Below are 18573 nucleotides of genomic sequence, written 5' to 3'. Positions count from 1 at the left end.
ACTGAGCATCAGAATGGCAGAAGAAAAGTGATTAAAGTGACTTCGAACATGGTCTGGATGTTGGTACCAGACGGCCTGGTCTCAAACTGCTGATATACTGGGATTTTACCACACAAACACCTGTAGGGTTTATACAGTTGTCTGAATAAAAGAAAATATCCAATGACTTAGTTAACTGTAATTTAAATAATTCCAGCCACAGTATGCACAAGATCTGACTAAACAACGCATCAAACCTTGAAGCTGATGGGCTCCAGCAGCAGAAAACCACACATGGTGCCAGTCCTGTCAGTTATGAAAAAGAAACTGAGGCTACAGTTCACCACAATCAGAGAGTAGTGGATGGTACCTGGTCTGACGAGTCTAAATTTCTACTGTGAAAACTGAATGGTAGGGTCAACATTTGACATAAACATGGAAGCATGGACACTCAGAATTCATTAAAAAATATTAGCTGAATCTGGGAAGTGATCATTTTAATGTTGCCACATGGTTCAAGTTTAAGCCGGCGGTGAATTGTTGGAACAGCTCTTCACGACAACAAAGTCACACCTAAAGGTGTATTCAATCAAGTTTTCACATGTTATATACACAGTAAAATATTACATGTATAAAATGAGTCATTTATACAGAATAAAAGAACAACTAAGCAGATGTGAAATATATTACATTATGTCAGTGATTAGCAGGGAACTTAAAGGTTTCTGTACACTTCTGTAAAAAAGAAAAAAGTTCAATATGTAGACATGTATTGAACTCTCATGCAATTAACGTGCCACTGAAGAGCTAAGCATACACAAACACACACATTCAGTCCACTACATCCATCCATAAAACAGACAGTTGTACAGTAACAGTAAAACCAAGCTGACGTGCCTTGTAAGATTAACATGTTCCATTCAAAAATACAGCAATTAGAAATCTAAGAGAAACAAGTTCTTAAAAAAATACACTTTAAAAACACATCGATGCTAAAAATATCCACATTTTTCAAATGCCAAGCCGAGGCTTAAATTAAAGTCCAAAGGATCTCCCTGGTCAAGTGTTTCTCCCAGATTTCCAGTCATCTTTTCCTCAAAGTCCAGGCATGATGTAGGCGATGTTGTCCAATGTATTTGACTGACAGAAGGAGACAAGAGCTTTGTTAGCAGTTAGCGATAAAAACCACATATTATACATTGAACGGTTATCAAAAACAAGCAGAAACGTTTAACAGCAGAATCTGTGAAGAATTGAATGAAGCTGATGGTACGATACCAGGACGTTTCGAGGACATCCATTTAACTGTGGTATCTGTGCTGTGAGACAGGTCAGCGGGCCCAGCGCGCACAAGATAGAGTCCAGAAGAACAGACAAACTCCCGGATACAGCCACCATCCCCTAGTGCGAGAAAACATGGCTTACTGGTTTCATTGCACATTAACAAATTCAATTTAAAACTTTGCATTTATGCTTTTATTTCTAGATAAAAGCTTTTATAGGTGTGCGCATTTAAAACTCACCTCTGTTTCCTGGAGCCGATGTCCAATTAGGGACAGAGACTCTCCCAGCAGCTGCAGGTGAGCCGCTGCATCGATGGGATCGACATCTGGGACTCGAGCCGGGGACAGGGACATGGTGCCAGGCGCTCTGGTTGGAGACACCACTCCTGTCGATGTCCCTGCAACTTTACAGAGAAAACGGCACTTACAGACGGCAGCAAAGATCCAACAGTGAGTGGACTAAAAAAAACACCGCGCTCACAGTCAAATATACCTTTGCTTTTGGTCTCGCTGGACGTCTTGTGTTTGACCGTCGTGGCTTCAGCTTTGTTTTGTTTGTGCTGCAAATACTGAGCTTTCTGCCTCCAAACCTACAGAAAAACACACACATGAAGCACACCACCAGCACTTAAGTGTAAGCCACACTGGATTATAGCAAAAGACAAAAACCTACCAGCTTGTCCTTTTCAGGCATCGCCTTCCAAACCTCTGCCAACTTTTTACTCAGTTCGCCAAACACTGCAGATTATATGCAAACCCATTCAGTTTATATGTTTTTTTCTTACCGTTAGATTTAAAGTGCTTCATCACAAATTATACTGTATTTCAAAGTTTTTCTCACCTAGTCCCGGCTGTTCTGCATTTATGTTGACCCTGTACTCCTTACAGAACACCTGATACGCTGTTGTGTTTTTCTTCTTGGGCTTGATGACAGAAAAACAACAACAACAATTGAGCACATCATTAACATTTCCTTACAAAGAACGAGAAATGTAACTAAATACTATCTCACCTTATCTTTATCCTTCTCGTGCTTGTCTCGATCTTTGTCCTCCTTCTTCTTCTTCTCTGTCGTACCGTCGCTGCCTTGGTGGTGGTGCGGAGGGATAGGCGTGCCCATGGCATACATAGGGCCCACAGCACTGTGAGTGACCGTGAGATGGGAGTGACTGTGGCTCTTTGATGAGTCTGGTGACAGTCATACAAAGATAAATGGGCAGATGTAGAGTTAATTACACTGGCTTCAGAAAAGAAATGGGCCCTTTTGTGAAACATTGTTATGGATGGAGTCAGTATTAATACTCATCAATTCAACTGCCCAATAACTGCATTAATTCCCTTCTCCTCTAAGGAAGCAATGACACAATCCTGTGTTGGTCTCTGATGACAGTTTAGTACCTGAAACAGCCTCAAACAAAGCACAACGCTTTGCAGAATATGCAAGAAAACGGTTCCTGCTAAAAGTGGAAACCACAAAAACACGATCAAGTACAACCAGACTATGAAGGAGGAGATACTAGAAGTTGGTGTTATGCAGTCTAAAAGCAAACAAATTTACACCATATGACAGGAAGAGGAAATTACTGATTAGGTTAGACGGTGGGAACGCTGGGTTTTAAGCAGCTGGATAAAAAAGTTCAACCCAAGATCCAACATCCCAGGTGGATTTTTTTTTTTAAAATCACTAACAATATTGTGCAGCTGCTGACTGCCACTAATGGCAGTAGCTAACTGGAAAAGGAGGATGGCAAATAACCTTTATTTACTTAAACTTATAAATGCTGCTGAATACAAGTAGCATTTTTCTATATCATCAGAAATATTGTTATTGAGAATCTGGAGCCTATAGCACCCTCCTCCCAGTGGTTTTTAGCTCACACTTAGTTCAAAGTGCTTCAAAGTGACTAACTCAGAGAGGGCCCTCATGACTAACCCCACCCGTTAAACATGCCTCCAGGCCGGTATCACTACTAGAAAAAGAGGTGGTGGCTGCTGTTTAACCTACATCATTTTAAGCTATAAAGCTTCAGCAGTCACATCAATTCATTTCAGCTTAAGCGTGCTGTAAAATGTAGCAGCAGTGAATAGGAAAAGAATCACTGGCTTTTCCCCTGCCAACGTTACAGCTGTGTTTACATTACAAAGAGCTTTTAAAGACTTCAGCCTCTAAATGCCACCTCCTTCCTTGATATCATTTGCGAAAGCTCTCGGTGAGAACTAAAGGATAATGAAATGCTTCTGCTTCAAACCTAGCTAAATCCCACACTCGACGGTGTCCTCGAAAGCAGAGTTTCCTGGCAGAAACCTTCAAATGCCATTTCCCTTAGTCATCAAAAGCCACTGTGTTGACAGCATTAATCAGAAGACAAATCACATCATGAGACATTCAAACCGGTCAGGTCCCATTCATCAGTCTGCTCAGACTGTTTGTCATAATGTTGTTTGCCAACTTCACACACTAGTTTTTATCTTAATGTACTTGACATGACAACAATATACTCTTACCACAGTTGTTTATTCTTTTTTGTTGATCACATTTTTATGTTTATCTTTATTTTGAACACTATGCACACTGTAGTTTGTTTTATCTTTATCATTGTTTATTCTATTACAGTTGCATTGTGTGGTTACTGCTGATCCTTGTTTCATGCTGAACTGGGCTTTCATGAGGCAATCACTTACCTATGCCTCACTGACTTGAGGTGAACACTGAACCTGAACATAGGAAGCCGATTTTAAAAATGCTTTATGAAAACAGAGGATATCAGACACCTGAAACATTTAGTTTGCTAGCCCTAGAAATGTGTCTGTCACCCAGAGAGGAACAGCTCAGGCTCCACTTGCCCTCCTCACGCTGTCGAGCACTGAAATACTTTCCAAGTTAACTCATTATCGCCTTGCAGCTGTTTGTTTGTTTTTCTGTCTTTTTATCCAACACAATGACAGTGGATTTGATTTTGACATCTGACAGTATGTTACTATTTTTTTTTTTTTAAATGGAGCATAAACTGAAGCCAACTGTATCTCAAGTAACTACAGACTTATACAGACATACACTGTTACCTTCACTTGAGGTGGAAAAACGTTCATATTTAGCCAGTCCTCTTGGACACTTTGCTTAAGCAAACAGCCTAAACTATTTTTAGAGAATGCTGAGTTTTCTGGAGTTGCCCTGATGTTTAATTTATTTTTAACTTAGTGTATTGCATTTAGCTGCGTTTTCTGAAAGACTGATTGCACCACATTAATACCATGACTCAGGGTAGTTATACCAAAGCGCATGACTTTGGTATAACTACCCTGTAAAACACGAATTTAAGTATCACTGTATCAATGTTAGTGCATTTCCTAAGGTTCCTAACATTAGAAAAGTGTATTAGTATAGTAAATCAGCACGTGTTATGTTGTTAACAGTTATGGTTACAGTTATGCTGACACTTTTAACAACTAACAAAAACCATGGGGAGAGTTGAAGCTGACTAAAGCTAAATTTTCCAAGTGAAACCCTGATGCAGCAGGTTTCCTCTTGTCAGCCATAAGGAAACCAATTATTAAATGTTGGCATGAAACCACAATAACTGCTGGCAGCTAGACATGAGTCTGGCTAGCTGGCTAACTAGTAAAGACGGTCCCAAAAAGTGTAAACTGTGTTTTTATGATCATGTATAAACAATAGAGACGCCTCTGTTTCCACAGTTTGATTCCAATACCAAAAATGCAGGACAAAGTGTTTCCAAAAAAATGCTTCTGAGTGAACTCACCGCTAAATCCTTTGCTGTGCTTCTTGTCCTTCCCACTTTTCTCCTTGTCTCTGTCTTTTTCTTTGTCCTTTTTCTTTTTGCTTTTCTTGCTCTTCTTCTTCTTTTTTGACAAGTGCGTATATGAATCGTCTATAACCAGTTCACCTGCCTCCAGTTCTGCCCCAGAAGAAGAGCTTTCATCTCCCATGCCACCTCCATAATGTCCTTCATACCAGAGTAGAATAACAAATATTAATTTAAGAAAAAATAAAAACTGAGGAAATGGATAGTGTGCTGTGTATACAGAACTGTGCAAAAGTCTTAAGTCAGACTTTTTTTTGTAAGTGATTAATCCAAATTTGAACATTTTTTGATCGAATGTACAGATTCATCCTACCTTCCACTTCCACCTCTTTCCCCACCACAGGCAGCGGATCTCTATTCTGCTGCAGCTTCTTCTTGGGCGACTTTGAAGGTAGTGCCCCCTCCCGATCCTTCTCTTTCTTCACCCCTCCTTTGGAGGAGTGCGGCGTGCATGGGAAGCTCTCTCCCTCCTCTTTCTCTGGCGACATGATGAGCTTCATCTTCAGCCCATCCGCTTCACGTAATGTCAAGGGCTCTTCTTTGGGGACGCCGCCGTGGAACAGAGAGGATTTGGAGGAAGAGGAGCTGGAGGAGTGCTTCTTGGAGGAAGATGATGACGAAGAGGTGGGACGGGAGTGAGAGAAAGAAGAATGGCTCCCCGTGCTTCCACCGCCGCCGCTGCTCTCACGTTTGCGGTCCTTGGAAGAGTGCGAAGAGAAGGACGGGTAGGAGGGCTTCTTATGCAAGTGGGGGCTGGGATCTGAACCTGTGGCCAGGGGAGAGGTGATAGCCTGCAGGAGACCCATCGCCGTATCTGTGGGATGGGATGATGAGGGAGAAGAAAGGGGCGGGGAGCGGTCCGAAGACTTGTGCTTCTTCTTGTGGGGAGGAGGGCCTGAACCATCATGGTCTGTTGAGAGAATAAAAAGGAAGAAAAATACAAGCTCAATTACAAGAACACAACATGACAATATATCTTCCCAGTGTTAAATTAAAACACAACCACTCACCTCTGTAATGGTAGTCATCGCTATGCTTTTTCTTCTTTTTGTGTGATTCTCCTCCCAGCATGAAAAGTTCTGAATCCTGATTTGAAAAATATCAAAACCATAATAAATAGCTTCCATCATGAACACTGACGGTGAGCTACTGATGACAAATAACTTACCTTAGGCCTTTTCTTGGAAGACTTCCGTACTTCAGCAGCAATCTCCTCCTCTTCCCTCAACAGATCTTTGTACGACCTCCTCTTCTCCCTCTGGCTGCGACCAGCCACGAGCCCCCTGTCTCCCTCCATTCCCACATCTAAAATGCACAAAATCCACGTCATATTTCTGGCTTCCACAAGAAAAAAAACCCCTAATTATTCTGGTCACATGTGCATCTCATTCAGAAGAGCAGCGATTAGACTAAAATGCAGTTTTGTTACAGTTCGTTTGTGTTTCTGGGGGTACTAAAGTCACACTTCATTACCAATGGCTTCTCTACCCTTGATCTCCTCAAAAGCCATGGTCTCCCCTTTGCCAACACTTGATATGAGATGTCAGACAACACACCGACCTGTTAAGTAAAAACACCAAGAGCAAAAATCAAAACACTAGTCCAGACATTAAATAACATATCAACACCAGGGGGAAAGAGAGTCAGAGCAGTTTCAGTAAATGTTACAAGTGAAAATAATAGTCAGGTATAATTTCCTTGCAAACAGATTATGTCTTGCTTTAACTATTCCCGGTTAATCCTACACTCAGCCCTCGAAGCAGCTTGGATGTACCTAAAAGTGCTCAATGAGTAGCAGTTACTTCAGGAAAAATGCTATTTGTGTTATACTGCATTTATAATATGGCCCCACTCCTATAAAAAGAGTTACAGAAAATTACAGCTAAAGAAAATTTCCCGCCTACTTTCGTAAAGATACACAAACACACCCCCCTCTCTATCCACTTTCACCCTGTCGCTTCCCAACATTTAAAGGCTCCCAATCAGTCATGCCGAGTGTGCCTTGAGCTAGCCGGCGAACAGCGCTAAGGAAAGCCCGAGGCTTTTCCCACAAGCTAGGCCGCGGTCAGCTCAAGTGGACAAAAGAAACCCGCGGGCATGCGTTTAACTCCGCTCCTGTCTCCATCTCCTATGCAGTGCAAGAATGTGTAGTTTGGAAACACCGGGAGGTGAAGAAAAATAATTTTTACTACCTCCAAGAGATCTCCAATTTACGCGGGTCCCGTCGCCATCTTTAGTATCGGCGAGACAATACGCGTCGGTGCGGGGGGAGGGGCTTAGGTAACGTAGCCAATCGGCGTAAAAGTAGCCATATTAGCAAGCCTTTGATTAAATCTCTGTATCCACTGAAGCAAATGACAACTACAAAGGCCCTCTCATATAAAGACACAGACAAAAATACTATACATATATCCAAAGATAACAATTTATTGATTTACATCAGTTTCTAACAACCAAGTCAATCTTACAGTACAGTTCACACAGACATGCAACACAAGAGGAAAAGGCAACGATACAAAGAGGCTGTCCATAAGAACCAAAAATCACAACAGTGATAAATGTTAAATTATTTTGTCTCAAATAATCTTTACTGGTAACCTGCAAGAAATTAGCATGAGCACACAAACACAATCGCACGTTGACTCAAATGCTGTCACTCGCGCAGCACTTCCACTAGCTTCCTGTTCTCAGTGTGTTTTGTCCTGGTGAGGGGGGTTCTTATATGATTAGCATCTAATCATTTTAGCCAAGATAATAATGTTGTGTAGCACTGTTAGCACCCTGGACAAACTGCGAAACTCTCACCGTTGTTTAAGTTCAATCACCAAAACGCACAATTTTTGGCATTCATTAATTTAAAAATAAAAAACGTCAGCATAACATCAAAACAACACTCATTTAAACACACACACACACACACACACACATATATGAAGCCACATGCAGTGGCTTTGTACCCCACCAGTGAGGTACAGCCCACAGTTTGAGAACAACCAAATAATTACCAAAACAAACATATATAACAAAAAGTACAACTGTTCCAAAGGGCAATTTATCTTAACGCTCAGTTTAAGAGATGACCACAGCGTGGTGGTTCAGCTCGTGCTGGCCAGGTCGAAGCTAGTAAAGCAGAAGCTTGTGCCCCCCCCCCCAAAAAAAGAGGCGCTGAGTTTCACTTCTTCAGTGTTTTATCTTCTACCTGTCGCCCAAATTCTGTTTCTGTAGACTGAGTGATGTAAAACTGGCCAATAAGTCAGTCACTTCATCCACCTGTAAGAAAACCACAGAGCTGTGTAAGAGCTGGTGAGAAAAAAAACACAAATCTAAAATACATATTAAAGTTTTGTTGCGTTGTCCAAATATTATGCGTCCATCTGAATAGGAGAATTGAAGACTGAGTGATGAGGTCTCACCTGCTCTTTGGTGCGCGTGTGCTCCAACTGTGTCGAAATGTGCTCCAGCCTCTCTTTAGCTTCACTCTGGCCCATTAAATTCAGGTATTCTCTCAGCATCTGAATAATCTGACAGGCAGATAAAAAAAAAAAACATAAAAATTCTCCATCAATGGGGAAGAGCGGCAGAGTCAGACTGCGTGTTTCCAAACTCAGTTTGCATCTACTATTCTAAGAAAGTAAAGCCATTTTCTACCTGTGTGACTTCCCCTCTCAGTGTTTCTAAGCTGCGTGAATCTCCCTCCTGCAAAATGTTCAGCTTAGAGCGTGCTAGATGCAGTGGGGTCCTGCCAGCTCGATCAAGGGCATCCACGCGGGCTCCTTAAGAAAAACAATAACAAACAAACCTCTCAATTACCCATTACCTTCAATTGCCTTTAAATTCTAATTAAGTTATCATCACATTTCCTCATTTATTAACTCAGATTAAAGATGGCAGCCATGAAGAAATCAATTATCAAGCTAACGAGTTTCCCGTCCAACATATGAGCTACATGGTTTGTTTTTTTCTAGTGAGGCCTTTCTGGTCAGATGGGAATATGGCACAATTTGGGGAAAAACAACAGACATCCACAGGGCATTTGAGTCAAGAGCCTCATTTGGTGTTGTAGATCAAAACCAGAGATTGTATATAAAAGATGGACAAAGTCACTGTGACATCACCAACTGTTTAGCGAAACCCTGTTACAAAGGTTTCTTGCAGTTCTGAAACCAGAACTGAAGAGTGAGGGGCAGTAAGGCCAAGAAACAAGAATACTGCAAGCTTAGAGGCTGATGGAGGCTCAATCACACAATAAAGTGAGCGTACTGATCAAGGGAGGTGGGAATATTATTTGATAGATTTCTATAAAACCAATGCGTCGCCTCCTTGTGGCCATTAAAATGAGTCAGAGGTTCTGGGCACTTCCATATTTGCATAGTTTTTCAGATCTGGAAGCTATGTCCATCTTTTACATACTCAGTCCATGCTCAAAACCTGCCTCAAGCTGTCTTTCTTCAGGCTAATATTAGCTTGTGTACTTTATTAATTTATTAGCTAACACCATAAATTAGCCACCGCCAGAGTCAAGTATCATGTCTAATTTAAAGCTAGCTGGCTAACTACAACCCTACTAACACCACATTGTACTGCATGTTGTCTGGTGTATTACCATATCAGGACACTCTGTGGTGAATTATTAGCAGCTGATAGACAAATCTCTGATCGGCTGATGCATATGCACTGGATTTTAATTATCTGCCAGACTTGAGCGTTAAGTTTTTGGACAAACTACACTGGTAAAAAACAAATGTCATTGTAACTGGAGTACTCCACCCCCATTTCCACTGTTCCAAGTGCTTAAAAAGAAACATGCATGAATTCTTACACGTTTCCTTAGGGCGATACACCTCCTTATAATATCTAAAGCAATATAGTTCTGGTAATTGTTTCACAAAGATGGAGAATTTAGCTGCTGTACAAAAGTCTTACCTCCCCTTAGCAGTGTGGTGATTACAGGCACATGGTTGGTACAGGCCGCTGTAGGAACATGGGGTGAAAAAAGTGAATTGTGAAAGAAATACACGATCCGATGCAGAAATCTGACTTCAGTTTTAGTTTTGAGTTTTCTGGGTCATGGTCTCTTACCCAGATGGAGGGGGGTATTCCCCAGACTGTCTCGCTGGTTGGGGTCAGCACCGTGGCTCAGCAGCAACTGCACTATAAACATAAAACAGACATTGGGAAAGAACAATGATCAACTGATATTAAATCCAGGTAAAGGTAAGGACATTTATGAGCATCAGTCAGAGTTATATGAAGCGCAGTAAACAAAATCTGCCACTGACAACCTACCAATGCTCTCATTGCCATTGCACGAAGAGAAATGAAGAGCTGTCCTTCCTTTGTCATCTGCTGCACAGGGGTCTATATCATCTTGCAGGAGCTTTCGGACTGAGGAAGAAAATGTGAATTTCAAAAAAAGGAAATAGAAAAACACAACTTGAAGTCATCCCTCCCAGACAGTGCTCGCAAGGTGTTTTACTGTATTCGCCCATGCTTTTGTTTAAGCAAGACCCCATGCAATTCTCTCCTTCTGGGTATAAATGAAAAGTCACTCACTCACCTCCAACTACTTAAAAATGCAGCAGCTAGGCTTTCTGATGTTTTAGCAAATGTCATCACATCACCTCAATCCTGACCTTTCTCCTTGTAGAGTTGATCTTTAGGCCTGATTTTAACTTGTGGGGTGAAACTTTGTGAAGGCTATGATGTAACCTACACTGAAGTGGTCAATGTCGTTGGTGGCATTTGTGCTGGTGCATTAATTACAATGTGGTCACGTCGCAGTGTTTTACTGGCTATTCCAAGAGTAAAAATTACATTTAAAAGCCCAAGGCTCACAAAAAGCACATTTTTGTTAGTATTACTAATTATGTTGGCAATTTGTCTTTCATGTATGTCTATGCCATGTTTTCCATGTAATCTCTAATGTTACCCTGTTCTGTTTTTGGCTTTAATGTCAGCCTTTCTTTCTTTAATATTCTGGCTTTTGCCTGTCTGTCAACCCTGTTTTAATCTGCTACATAAAAAAAACATTGTTCATACCTGTGTCAATATCATTGCTGTTTGCTGCTTCCCTCAGTCTTTTGGCAGCTGTTAAAAGAAAACATTCAATGACAGGGACATTAGTATTTCTTCCGGATTTCATGGAAAGAAGCAAACTGCACTGCATTAGATGTGAGACCTTATACAGAGGAGCATTTTATCAATTAACAACACAGGAATAAGAACTTCAATACTGAGAATTATGTTCTTATTCACTGTGACACATCTTCTCAGCATGCATTACTTACTGACATGCATTTTCACTGTTACCATACCAGCTCTCAGTTTATGTGACATTAGCAGTATGAGTTAGTGCTGGTTAGTTAGTTTCAAAAGAATTTGCAAATTGATGATGATTCATCTCATGACATAACCTTTATAGGTTAAAAGCATCGGTATCGGCAACACTCGACCTGTTATTCACTTGGTATCGAATCGATACCAACATTTGCAGTCTTGCACAGCACTACTTAGTTTGTGCAGCGACATTTTCAAACACATAACTACAACTCCGCACACACTATTTCTTTTACCATACCGTTGCTTACCATAAACATCTTTACCGATGGGACCCAGGTTCCGCACGGCTCTGTGGTGCCGCCTGGCCCTGCTCCCCGTTATCTTCCCCAGTTTGCACGCCACATCACCCGCACCGAACTCTCCTCGCCCCGGCTCCCACAGCAAGTGCAGGTACCTCAGTTCTTTGTCGTCTCTCTGTCCGAGTCGACCCAGCACCACTTTGCCCTCCCCTGTCCCACTCATCCCAAACCCGACAGCACCGTTGCCCATGTCCTCCATCCCGTCCACGTTACCCCGCTGCTGCTCCCTGTCCGCCGCTCCCTCTACGGGTCCCTGCTCCACCATGTATTCCCCCTCCGAGCTGGACGGGTCATTATCCGAGGCAGGGATAGCGCTCCACCCATCCATACTTTATCTTGGCATAGAGAAGCTATTTTTGCGCTGTACTCGTTGCATAAGGTACCTTACAACTCCTGCTGAAGCTAAAGGGAAATAAAGCCGCGAGTAGCATCGGGAGTCCGCCTCGTCTGAAGCATGTTTATCTTGCACCGACTCTTCGGGCCGTTACACAGCGTCAGAAAACACAGTTACTCTCCCGGTGGCGTCACTGCATCCTGGAAAAATGTAAAGTGTTTAAACTGCGGACGCCTTTTTCCTTCACACATCAAAATGTCCCCTATTGCACATTTTCCACTTCATCGGGTAAAAGCCACGCCCATCATACAGCCAACAACCTCGAAGTATGAATCACCAATCAGATTAAGAGATGCTCACTCACTTCCGTCCAATGGCACGATCGCAATCGAGCAGCCAATCAAACTGTTCCAGTGCTGGGCCGACGATTGCGCTGGGCGTGCGCACTGAGAAATGCACTAATGTTACCCAAAAGCCAATAATTTAAATAAAAAAAAACAAACAAAAATAACTAGAGTTTCCTTTTTGATGTTTGTTTAATCATTTACCATAATTTTTATGCATAAATATTTGTGATACCCACCCTCCACCTGTAGAGCTTTACATGATATATAGATCTGCATGATATGAAAATAACACACAACATCCTGTATACAAACACTTGTGAAAATAATTACTTGGGAGCTTTTATGGGACAGCGTACCTCTCCCTAAAGTGATGAGCAGTGGTTTCCAATCTGCAGGTCTTGACTCCCAATGATGGTCACATGATATATCTAAAGCATCAGCAGTCAGCTTAGAGAATAGGAAATATATCAACGTGATATAATAAAGGATAATTGTAGTTCTTTGTTTTATTTAATACTTTGAATACTAATAACATAAAGAAGGGAGAATTAGTCTTTGGTTGAAACAATCAAGCAGCAGAACTCTCTAAGAAAAACTGCTTTGTTTCAAGCCGGTAAACAGGTTGTGAAACACAGATCTGTAGGATGGCATTCTGTCCAAAAAAGATTTGGCCTCGTGGAGGTAATGACTGCAAGTGCTGGAGGTAGCAATTCTGAAAAATCTTACAGGTGCATGCTGCACGCTTAGGTAAAACAATCATAAGTCAAGTTTCAGTCCTGAAGATACGGATGCTCCAGCTGGTGCCAGGTAATTTGGAAATGTCGAGTCAGCATCGGATGTGCCTACGTCTTGCTCGGTGTGCGTCAGTCCTGCGTCATGAACGCGCTGTCGCAGCTGGCTGTTGCGAGGGATCCCCTGCTGCTTCAGGTATCCCTGCTGGCAAAACAGTGGTGGCATGCGGTGGGTGAGGGATAAGTGGAAGCAGGATTCTGAAAAACCGGAGGACAGAAGGGAATGAGTCAATCCGCCAGCTGCTGAAAGAAGTCATGTTATTTGTCTGATCATTTCTTAATTCCATTTAAATTTAGAACAATGGATTACACAGGGAATACATTAAATTACAGTAGATGTCTTTCTGAAAGTGATTTTTACTATTATTACCTTCACTATTATCTTCTTCAATACCATTGCCAACACAGTGCAGAGGAGCTACCTAAACATAAACTGAAAGCATGCTTTATTCACAGGTGTACTTCTTTTCTTAGACGTGTTTCTCTGGAAAATTTAAAAACTGAAAAAGTAGGAACATACCATTCTTTTTTTCCAGATAAGCTGTTAATGTGTGCATTACCTGCATAGAAGGCCCTGAGGTCAGTCTGGAGACAGTGCTCCAGGAAGCGTCGCAGTGGCTGGATGTGAGATATTGGAGCGTCCCATTCTGTGAGGAAGTCCTCCACTATGTGATGAATGGCTTGGGGGCGCGGTAAAGGCCAGCCGTTGGGACGTAGCTTCATTTCTTCCACTGGGGGGGAAAAAAGATCACATTTTATTTTTTCCCTGTCAAGTATACAGCGATTCTTTTTTTGATGGTGACACCATTCCTACTCACCAGAAGGTAGTGTTTTATAGTAGTATAAAACAGGGTGAAGAAAGTTGGATTTCCAAGCATTAGTCCACTCTGTTTCTGCCCTGCTGCGCCCCAGATAGTCTATTTTCTTCTTCCCATATTGCATGACTACAACTATTAGTCCATGCATGGAGACATCGTGGCCAGAAAGAGAGGAGAGCTGAGGCAGGGCCTGGAGTGGAAACTCTTCCAAGTATTCACAGTGAGACCTTAGAGTCAAGTAGAAAGGAGAATAAAATATATAATGAATATCAACAACTGCAGCTTTGTTTCTTGTGATGATGTAAGGCGGTGTCATAGTTTGGAGACTTTACTCTTCTGGCAAAGAAGGACAATAACTGCCTAATATTGAAGGAACTGGACATCAATTTAGTTTGTTCGAAGATCAGAGTGAAATGAATGTATTTGATTAAACAGGTATTCTGTTCTAGTAGCTGCAGCTCCAGCAGTGTAAAACAGGCTAAACAGCAGATTATAATCAAGGATAAAAACATTTTCTCAACAATACAAGCACATTTGTTTGACAATGCAACTTAGGCATGTAGACATGATCACTTTGAGCTCCCACAATTCAAACTGAGCAACAGAATGTGGAAGAAATGTGATTTAAGTGACTTTGAACATCGCATTGTTGCTGGTGTCAGAGTGTTTGAGACTGAGTGTTTGAGAAAGTATTGATCTACTAGGATTTTCCCCACATTACCATCTCTAGGGTTTAAAGAAAATGTCCAGTGAGCAGCTGTTCTCTGGCTAAAAATGCCTTGTTGATGCTGCTTTAAGCCGATAGGATGACAACAGTAACTCAAATAACCACTTGTAACAACCAAGATATGTAGATGAGCATCTCTTAATGCACAGCATGTAAAAACTTGAAGCAAATGGGCTACAGCAGCAGAAGAAAAACGTTGCCACTCCTGAACAGGAAACTGAGGAAAAGATTACACAAGCTTACCAGAATTTGCCAACAGAAAACTGGAACAGTGCTGCAATTTTTGGAAGGTAGAATCAGATCATGGATACCCATGTTTTAGACTGCATACTTATTACTTGTAAAAGTGGCCTTTGACTACAAGGGATGCCCCAAAAAGTTAGCTGCTCCCCCCAAAAGTCAGTATGAATTCTGAGACTATCAGGACATGTAACCTAATAAGCATGAATGAGCAAGAGTGGAAAAAAGAGAACAGCTGGAACAAGCAAGCATGCAATAAATACTTACCCTCGAAGAAGTATGACATCTCCAAGCACCTCAAACATCTGGTATGGCCCCGAGGCCTCGTCGACCCGCTTCAGAATCCACGACTGCAAATGTGTTGCCAACAGTTGTGTTGATGGCCACGCGTTCCTGTGGTAACGGTGTTCAAGTAAACGATGTACAGCTCGTGCTGTGTTAGACAAAACACAGTTCATGTTAAAATCATCCTGATCACAGGTCGAACTGGCACAAAATTCACTTTTCTGTCGTACCAACTACATTTGCAATAGATCATCTGATGCCACGGTGCCTTTAACAAACGGTGACGGGAATTTCAAAATGTCACAAAACAACAGCAGTCTGTCACCTGTGTAACGGAATCCATGCACAAAGCCGCCAGCAGATGAGCGATAGTCTCTGGAGTGAGATGCAGTTCCCAGCACGAACAAACCCGGGGTGTTCTTCCCTTCGTACCAGGGCGTCAACTCAGGCAACCTCCCTTTGGCATTTTCACTGTTCGGTGGGCAGGCGGAGCTGAGGAGAATTTTTTAATACGATATGAGCAGGCTTATCTTACATATTGTGCTTAGATAGAATAAGAAGAGCACGTAACATCAGCCTTCACCTGTCAAATATGCTGAAGTTGAACCGGAATCCGAGGCATCGGATGACTCGATCATAGGGTTTTCGCATGGGGAAGTTGTCGATGTGATGCCCCGGCAGTTCTTCCTGTGTCGCATCAAAACTGTTCCTACTGTGCATGTACTTATTTAACGTGAGATACAGCTGTTTCCTTTTCTCTTTCTTCTTTCCACCCAGTCTCCTCTTGCCTTCCTCCTTTTGTTGAGCGATAACGATCTTCTCCAGACGGGCCTCCGCCAGCCCATCGAGGGACTTCAGCTGATACGTATCTATCAGCTCATTATTCACAGCTCTGGATAAGCAGGGGAGCAGGTTTAAGAAATAAAATGGGACATAATAAGTAATGATTGTTTTGAAACCATCCTTTATTTTACCTGAGATCTCCCACGTAATGCGTTTGCCACGCAAGGCGAACGGGGCTGGAACTGAGCATGTGCACCCGACTCGCTCTTCCTAAGATGCTCTGGGCTGTTTCAAAAGCAGAGTTTCCCTTTCCCAGAATGAGCACGGCCTGGTCCTTGTAGTCGTCGGGGTTAGTGGAGATGGACTCATAGCCCTCAACCAGGTCTGCACCAACAAAGTCCACCGTGTGAGGAACCCACAGGCCCGTGGCTACCAGGAGGACGCTGATGGAGAGAGGACAAGAGTGCAACAGAACAATCCAAACCAATGCAAATTTCTCCTCCGAGGATCATCAAGAGACAAAATACCTGCACGTGTAGTCTGACGCATGTTGGTCAGTCAGGATGTAGTGTCTTCCCGTTGCAGACTGCACTGCCCTGATCCTCCCAACATCAACACCATACTGTACCCTCAACCCTAGCTCCCCCACAAACAAGGACAGGTACTGAGGGAAGGCGTCAGCGGGCGGGTAAAAGTCATCGCTGACCCTCTTGAAGAGGAGGTCAGGTTTATCGCTCAGCAGCGAGTTCCAGTCGTGGCGCAGGTTGAACTCTCGGTTCCCCCTTCCGGTGTAGATCTTATTGATGCTGATGAGCTTCCTGTGCCTGGGATACCTTGCCATGCACAAAACAAAGCAGAGAAGACGTCCCTCAGAGTTTATACGGGAGGATAACGCGTGTGTTATGTTGAAAGCTCGCCCAAAGTTCCTTACTTGTTGAAGAAGCTGCCGGGTCCCGAGTTCCTCTCCAAGATGACATAGTTTCTCCTGGCCTTGGAGAGGAAATATCCCATCTGCAGTCCTGCGGGGCCGGCTCCAAGCACGCAGTAGTCGTACCGGCGGGTGACATTGTGGTGGCGGTTATCAAAAGAGCTTAAAACATAGCCAATCAGGATGAAAAGGATGACAGAAGGAAGGCTCGGATCCATAACCTGATGAATATGAGGCAATGATGGAAGTAAAAAAAAATATATATATTAACACGATGAATATATAGGTAATAACAATGAAACATTCGACTTTTAAACCCTTTTGAGATTATTTGCGACATGATTTGTTATCCTGCGTTATCCTGCTGGAAGCAGCCGTCAGAAGATGGGTCATAAAGGAATGGACACGGACAGCAACATCAGTCAGGTAGGATATGACATTTAAGTAATGCTCAGCAGCTACTAAGGGGCCCAAAGACAATATCCATCACACCACAAAACCGTTAGCACTAGGCAGGAGGGATCATGTTGTTTATTTCCAATTCTCACCGCGCCTTCTGAATGCTGAAGCATAAACTGAGACCCATCAGTGCAGGCAACACTTTTCCAGTTTTCTTTAGCCAACTGTGGTGTATCATCAGTTCCAATACAAAGCTGTTTACAGGTTCTTGTGCAGTGCAGTCCCACTTGATGTAATCCATATGTATAAGGGCACGGCACTACATCTGAACCTAAAAATCGTACAAATTTTATCCAAACCAGTTTTCTACACTGTATTTTTTATCATCGAACATTTTGATTTATCATCTTCCTCTTGCGTCCTCCCTATGTGCCACCTGCCCACACAAAACCAACCTATTTCAATAAATGAACAATTTTCAATACTACCTGGATTGTTATAAACAGAACAAGTCTGGATTTTATGATAAAACGTATTTGTCATGTAAAAATATCGAACAAGTTTGGTCAAGTTAACTGTGTCCGAGCCCAGCCTGCGTAGGTATTTGGGAGAACGGGCTCCATGCAGGAGCTCCACATGAAGCCACAGAAACGTATTCGGTATAAAACCTAAAGGGAACCCAAGGCGATAATTAGTAGGGCTGAAGCGAGTAGAACCGTGCTAAGAGACACAGGTGTAGGGTCCGCAGGGGATCCCGGGCTCTCCGTGAACTCTCCAGCCGATGTTATATCACTCCGTCGAGGATGCAGCCACTGCCTTCGCCCGCTCAACCAGATGTGAGAACAGCTAACGTCGTCAAACACGGAGACCTCACACCTCACCTTTCAAATGGCTCGATCCTTCACGCGCAGCATCTGGAGTTCACCGCGTGTCGATCCGGTCACGGCTGCTACATGTTTACTGTCCTGCATCTTACACAGATTTCTCTGTGCGAGAGAGAGCAGCAGTCCTCCACAAATCCACTGGCACAGCCCAGTTCGCCCCCGGATGACAAACACCAATGGAGGGGAGCGTGCATCAGGGGGCGTGTTTACGACCGGAGCAGGCGAGAAAGGAAGGAAAGACTCGTTCTTATAATGGGGAATTACTCAACAGTTACATAAATACAGTTTGGAATAACAAAATGTGTCTGATATA

At 42.8% G+C, this 18573-nt stretch overlaps 3 protein-coding genes across 4 annotated transcripts; all 3 read right to left on the bottom strand.

Annotated features, from left to right (window-relative positions):
• Positions 1-459: 459 nt before the first annotated feature.
• Positions 460-7409, bottom strand: hmgxb4a (HMG box domain containing 4a). Its single transcript, XM_026165797.2, has 13 exons — positions 7279-7409; positions 6560-6646; positions 6255-6391; positions 6097-6172; positions 5400-5996; positions 5024-5227; positions 2275-2450; positions 2104-2185; positions 1936-2000; positions 1756-1852; positions 1503-1666; positions 1258-1380; positions 460-1119 (listed from the first exon to the last, which is right to left on the bottom strand). The coding sequence occupies exons 2-13, from the start codon at positions 6594-6596 to the stop codon at positions 1075-1077; spliced, it is 1803 nt and encodes a 600-aa protein (XP_026021582.1). The 5' UTR covers positions 6597-6646; positions 7279-7409; the 3' UTR covers positions 460-1074.
• Positions 7410-7493: 84 nt separating this feature from the next.
• ankrd54 (ankyrin repeat domain 54) lies at positions 7494-12640 on the bottom strand. The gene is made up of 8 exons (XM_026165820.2): positions 11674-12640; positions 11126-11173; positions 10373-10471; positions 10166-10237; positions 10010-10057; positions 8735-8859; positions 8500-8607; positions 7494-8356 (listed from the first exon to the last, which is right to left on the bottom strand). The coding sequence occupies exons 1-8, from the start codon at positions 12050-12052 to the stop codon at positions 8282-8284; spliced, it is 954 nt and encodes a 317-aa protein (XP_026021605.2). The 5' UTR covers positions 12053-12640; the 3' UTR covers positions 7494-8281.
• Positions 12576-18421, bottom strand: foxred2 (FAD-dependent oxidoreductase domain containing 2). Of its 2 annotated transcripts, XR_013908887.1 has the most exons (11): positions 18258-18421; positions 16981-17198; positions 16577-16882; positions 16241-16492; positions 15850-16158; positions 15592-15758; positions 15249-15414; positions 14015-14241; positions 13757-13927; positions 13567-13629; positions 13255-13394 (listed from the first exon to the last, which is right to left on the bottom strand). XR_013908887.1 is itself a non-coding variant. In XM_026165795.2 (10 exons), the coding sequence occupies exons 2-10, from the start codon at positions 17193-17195 to the stop codon at positions 13162-13164; spliced, it is 2046 nt and encodes a 681-aa protein (XP_026021580.1). In that variant the 5' UTR covers positions 17196-17198; positions 18258-18421; the 3' UTR covers positions 12576-13161. The 2 variants fall into 2 exon arrangements, 1 of the variants encoding a protein (XP_026021580.1); XM_026165795.2 differs by lacking the exon at positions 13567-13629 and having other exon boundaries at positions 12576-13394.
• Positions 18422-18573: the final 152 nt, after the last annotated feature.

This window comes from Astatotilapia calliptera, chromosome 4 (assembly GCF_964374335.1).
Source record: "Astatotilapia calliptera chromosome 4, fAstCal68.1, whole genome shotgun sequence".
NCBI lineage: Eukaryota > Metazoa > Chordata > Actinopteri > Cichliformes > Cichlidae > Astatotilapia > Astatotilapia calliptera.
Note: the sequence above shows the minus strand (reverse complement) of the source record. Positions and strands in the feature narration are given on the sequence as shown.